Genomic DNA, 6223 nt, shown 5'->3' with positions numbered 1-6223 from the left:
CCCCCCCCCTCACCGGTTGCTAACACATTTTACAAAATCTTGCAATATGACATGAGATTGCCCATATTATTTTCAAGATTTGGCCAAAAGGACTATAACTCCATTCTTTTTCAACATAAGATGATTTTAGTTGAAAACTGTGAAATGAAAAGAGGCGGGTTATCTACATTCTTAGTTAAATGAACACTGTCACAGAATAAAAATCTGCACATCTTTCCCAAGCAGCACCAAAAAGAGAGGATGAAAATAAAGCAGATTGTTTTAAATGCTTCATATCAACACTCAACAAAAAGCATCTTAACTGATTTGTCTCCTTCTTTAGACACAGAAATACACAGGCATATATTTAAACCCTTTTTTGTAACTAATTATTATTTCTAAACTCTTAAGTTGTGACGTTGCTTAAGTCGTATTCATATTATCAAGTAAGTTTTTCTATCAATTCTGCTTTTATTGAGTGAAAAGGTTGATTTTCTGCTTCCTGAGTGCACCTTGTTTCCATAAACTCGTGTGACTTCCCTTGCATTGCTGAAGCAGAGCTACTCTTGTTTCTTATTTCCCCCCCRTAAGCTGCAAGTTTATTGTCAGCAAAGGGCTTTTTAGTCCACAAAACTGGCTGGGATCGGTAAATTATAATCAGGAAAAAGAAAATTTATCTAAAAGCAACAATGGAAGATATTGCCCGTGTTAGGTTTTGATTGAATTTGTGTTGTGTCGGGCTCAGACACCTGTGGCCCATTGGGCTGCTCACTTTGTTTCACTTTGTTGCCAGACCAAAATGGAACAACAGGGGGGCATTTTAAATTGATTCACACTGACTAATTTATGATTCATATCTGCCACCTGTGGCTTGGTGTAGTGGTTTATTGGAGAGCTGAGTGTCTGCACTTTACTGCCCGACAACAACAGCGGAAATAAAAGCTTTGGGATTGTTTTCATTTTATAGTTATTTTATTATTCTAAAAGAAAAAAATGTTAGTTTTGTCTGGTACTGGCCTTACACTTGATTTTATTATTTTAAAAAAAACATCCAGAAACTGTTATTTTTCCTGAAATTTAACCCCTAAAAGTTTGCTTCCAGAAATACCTGTTGAACTCTTTCTTTTGATGGTTTCTGTTGCAGAATTCRGACCCAGTTCACGACATGCTCCTAGATGTCATCACCTGGGTTGGCATCCTGCTCTCACTGGTGTGCCTCCTCATCAGCCTCTTTACCTTCTGCTTCTTCCGCGGCCTACAGAGTGATCGCAACACTATCCACAAGAACCTGTGCATCAGTCTTTTCATCGCCGAGTCGCTCTTCCTGGTGGGGATCAATCGGGGGGACCAACCAGTAAGTAGATTGAGAAAAATCAAAGGAAAAGAAAACTTACAAACTACTACTWTATGTTTGTAATAATTCAGACTGAACTAAAACATAAATCTGTAAAGTTTTATGTGGGAAGAATAGACCATATTTACAAAATAGAACATTTTATGCTAAACAAATGGGAAAAATATATTTTAATGTTTTAAAAGAGACAAATCATGCTTTTAAATACTTTTTTCGCACTTAAATCATGCAATTGGGGTCTGTATAAAGTGGAACTGCAATTATTTGATCTAAATTCCTCCTTATTGTAACTCCACAAGTCCCCTTTTCACCCCTTTTCTGAGGTGTGTCTCAGATCAACTTATTTTGAGGCTGTCTCATTAAATCCAAATGTAGCGTTTCAAACCCACCCCCCTCTAACTTCCAGAGTGGTCCATTCTAGTTTGATAACAGGATTTACATCTATAGATACGCAGAAACATTTTATTTAGAAATTAATTAAAACATGTCAACAAAGTCCAATCCGGAGCGAGAGGAGAATGAAGACAACAATATTGTAGTCAGTAAGTCCAGACCTTATTTGGCAGTTCTGTCGCAAATATTTTGATGTAGTAGTTCAGGAAATGTCAGAGAAAACAGAGAAAACTGTACAAGTTGAAAAATATGACCCAAACATAATATAAAGATATCTACGCAGCACTGGTAGAGACTAAATTCACGTTTTCTTCACTCCTACAGACTCAAAAACAAAAGTCAGATCAGTTCATCCCATTAGGGAGAAGTGACAATGTTCATGAAAACAGAATGAATATTAAATGAAATTGTTTGTGTGCAAAATTGTTCTACAATATGTAATGAACAGGACTGGGTCGATTATAGAGCCCTGTGGGACACCCCATGAGAAACCCAGTGCCCCCATATGCTTATTAGACTGTTCTATTATTAACCTTTATTTAACCAGGCAAATCCCATTGAGATCATGGATCTCTATTGCTAGGAATCCCTAGGCCTGAAGGCAGCCTAACGTGTGCTTTTTGGTCAGTGGGAGGAAACCAGAGTACCCAGAGAGCGCAAGCAGAACATGCAAACTACACATGAGTAAGAATGAGTAAGAAATGAACAGTACTGTATGCAGAGTGTAAAATGTTTAGTATAAATCACTGAAGGAAAGGGAGAGGTTAAAATGCACAATACACAATAAACAATACATCAGTTCAAATCGGTTCATCTATGGATACTGTATTTATACTGTATTTATTCAGTATATACGTATTTATATTCTCATCCAGCCCAAGTTCCCAGCTGTGGCTCAAACAACTCTAAGTTGGTCTTTTCACTGTGTCATAAAGGAAAAAAGTGCATTTCTTCTGCCAAGATGCATCTCCCCTTAAGGCTGTCCACCTTCTTCACTCCTCAGTCAAAAAATGTTTTGGAGAAAAACTCATAACCTTTGGTGTCCCGCTGCGCTGTGAGTGAGGTGCCCCGCTGGGTGTCAGCGGCCCTGGACTATTTAGATTCTTCTTGGCTCAGTGAAAAGAAACTCTGAGAGCAAAGAACTGTGGGTTATTTATTCAACAAAATCTACCTCCCATGGTTGTGCAGAGGAAAACACATCCTTCTAAACACGCTTTACATACACAAACAAAAATCTGCCAACTCACTTGCGCACACATTCGAGATCACTGCTGTATTAATCATCAATTCACCCCTGGAAAAGAAAATAATATTTTTTTTTCAATTTGCTACCACTTCAGGCTAATCTGGATTAAGCACATGAGATACTAAAACCTTCTTCCAGTATATTAACTGCACTTTGAATGGCATTTCTTTTCTGCAAAGAGCTCAGCTGTGGTAGCAGGTGGWGACGTGCCGTCACTGCGCAGTCATCTTCAGCTGTGTGTGCTCAGCTCTCACACAGCAGATAAATGTGGAGTCATTATGTGTGTACGGGTTGGCTTTTATCCACCTGCAGCTTCTCACAGTCCTGCCATTTTTTATATGGTAATGAGGCAGGCGACGCTCTTAGCCTTGCTGCCCTGGATCAGACAATCAAACGCACGCAGCTGACAGTCTTTCGGTTTGATTGCCCACCCTTCACAGTTCAAAACTTATTAATCAATATGAATTGAAGAACGGATGTAACCCTAGTGTTTTATTTTTCAAACACATCGACTCTTTCCTCTTTGAATATCATAAATGTTAGAGCTAAAAATCACAGACATTACTGAAGCCACAAAGCTAACTTCCTGTGAAGTTAAAGATGATGCTGTTGGCCTGCACCTTTTCCTCCCATAACGTTTTATGGCTCTGACTCAGAGCCCAGCAGTAGAGTTGCTGTCCTGGACTGCAATTAATGTCCACTCAACCTTTTAGTATTTAACCGGATCCATTTTGGTGACAAAATACCCCAGTTATGTTCAACTGTGCCAATAATTGGATCAATCCATGGAAAGATTGTATCTTAGGGAGCGTTCGGTCATGTGAACGACCATTTGCTGTGTTCACGTATGTGCATGGACCATTCTACGTGTTCTCACCTGGCCGGGAACTGGTTCTAAATGGTTTTTGGACTGTTCATTTCATGTCTTCATATTCCTTCCTTCGTCCGAGCCAACAACAGCAAACAAGACCGCACGGGCTCAGTACCAGCAGTGTTCTACTGCCAGTCAGCACAGGCAAACGTCCAGTCCGTTCGGCCAAACAAAGCTGAGCGACACTAATTGTTTTAGACACTGATATGAAGGGGTTGGAAAATGCAGCTTGTTGCAGTCACTTAGATGGCTCACTTTGCTAGTCTTGCCCTTTAGAATAATATTTACAGTCATGAGGGGGTAAAGCTCCACCCTTGTTCAATGGGACTGTTTTGTGTATCAAATCATGATAAAAATAATTTGTTTTTCTGGACAGATGAGACCAAAGTGTTTAACCATAATGTATTACACCAAACACAACATATCAATAGAAACACCTCTCAAGTGTCAAGCCTAGCGGTGGAGAGATGATGGGCACTTTACAGCCATCAAATCAACCATCAACTCCTCCTTAAACCATAAGTATTGTAGAGTCAAACATGAAGCCATCTGTCAGATGGCTAAAGCTTGGACCAGTGGTGGATGATGGTCTTTTAAGAAGGGGAAGCTCAATTTCGGCCTACATCATAAAATGTGCCAGTTTATTTACACATAAATTCTACCATCCGTTCCTTTTCAAGAAAATGATCTGTGACCCGGTCACAGATCATTTTACAGCACTTCCAGTCAGCCAATTCACTTTGCCATACCAGGACAGCTGAAAAGACCTGTTACTTTTCCCCACCTTTTGCACCAAATTAATCTGAGACATTCAAACTGTCCACCATTGTGTGCAGCTTGCTACCAAGCTAGCTCGCTAGCTGGGACTGGCGCAAGGCTAGTATGAAGTGTGGCTGCCTGTGAGTGCTTCGCGATGGTGCACCCGCTGGACAGAAACTGTGATAGAAGTCAGAAAGAGTGATAGAAGTCAGTCTCCAAACACAAGCAGCTACAAAAAAAAATAAACACCAGAAATAGAAGCTCGGTTTGTTGCTAGTCGCTTTTTAACAAAGAAAATGCCGCTAAAAGGATTAATAATGTCTCCGGTTCAACTCAGAACAGAATGAAACTTAAAAAATGCTCGGATGTGTACATGAAAAGTTCACTGATTCGCTCATTTCGCTGTCAATCAAAAAGGGATTCAGCCTCAGACTGATCATCCAATCATCATGCAGAAGCTGAGGGTCCGGGTCGGCAGAGGCCAGCCCACTGTCCCATAGACCCCCAGAGACGCTGAGCGTCCGATGGGTGGGACAAAGCCAGCATTTATCCAATGACTCGTCTCGTTTCGCTGCAGTCTTTGTATCACTAATGAGCTCTGTAGACGCTCAGCGTCAGACGGTTTAAAGCACTGTGAAGCTGCTGGAATGAGTGAGAGGAAAGTCGAGTCGTTACCAGTGATAAAAAGCTGAATCTGAACAAAAGTTGAGCGTGTTGTAGCGCAGTGGTTCCCAAACTTTTCAGCTTTTGACCCACAAAATACCAGCAGCAGAGATCTGTGACCCCAGGTGTTGTTGGTTGATGAACATTGTTTCCACGTCAAATAAACAAGAGCATAGTAACATTTTTATTAAGCTATTTTTGTCCATTTTAAGTAAACCAATGTTACTCTTTTGTAACAACAAAGGCAAAAAATTGTTGGTAGTTGTAATTTTTTAGTGTAATTAATTCAGAAAATCTTTTCAGGACCCCACACCTTGATGTTTCGGGGCCCCACTGTGGGTCCCAACCCCAACTTTGGGAACCACTGTTGTAGCGCATATTTAGTCAATGACATGCACACACAACRGTATGTACTTGATCATTTGACATTTTAGGGGAATCTGAGCTTCCCTCTCAGTATTAGAGCAATCGCTTCTGGCCTGGACCAAACTGAGTTGTACATCAGGACAATGCCTGAATGACTGAAAAGGAAAAACCAAGGTGTTGCAGTGGCTTCCTGGAAAACGTCAATGGGGTTTCCCTTGAACTATAAAATGTCCTTGCAGAAAATAACGTCTCTGCTTTGTCCGGCAGAGCCAATTTCTCAAAATCCATCCACAGCCATGTAAAAGATTGATAGTCATACAGAAAATGGCTACTTCAAGTTATTGGTACTAAAAGTGGTTTCTAGGCTACTAAATCATGGGTTGACTCAAGCACCCAGTTTGCTCCATCCAAACTACCAAAATCAGTTCTTATAGTTGGAGTTTCATGACGAAAAATTCCCAAAAATACAGGTGCTGGTCATAAAATTAGAATATCATGAAAAAGTAGATTTATTTCAGTAATTCCATTTAAAAAGTGAAACTTGTATATTATATTCATACATTACATACAAACTCATATATTTCAAATGTTT

At 40.0% G+C, this 6223-nt stretch overlaps 1 protein-coding gene across 24 annotated transcripts in view; it reads left to right on the top strand.

The window, feature by feature from the left end:
* LOC106514838 (latrophilin-3) overlaps window positions 1-6223 on the top strand; it is a 341417-nt gene that overhangs the window by 285069 nt on the left and 50125 nt on the right. For all 24 annotated transcript variants that reach the window (XM_014004292.1, XM_014004305.1, XM_014004307.1 and 21 more), the window contains one exon: window positions 1124-1333. In XM_014004292.1, coding sequence (XP_013859746.1) covers window positions 1124-1333 — 210 coding nt within the window. The remainder of the gene's footprint in view (window positions 1-1123; window positions 1334-6223) is intronic.

Source organism: Austrofundulus limnaeus, unplaced genomic scaffold (assembly GCF_001266775.1).
Source record: "Austrofundulus limnaeus strain Quisiro unplaced genomic scaffold, Austrofundulus_limnaeus-1.0 Scaffold23, whole genome shotgun sequence".
In the NCBI taxonomy this organism is placed as follows: domain Eukaryota; kingdom Metazoa; phylum Chordata; class Actinopteri; order Cyprinodontiformes; family Rivulidae; genus Austrofundulus; species Austrofundulus limnaeus.
Note: the sequence above shows the minus strand (reverse complement) of the source record. Positions and strands in the feature narration are given on the sequence as shown.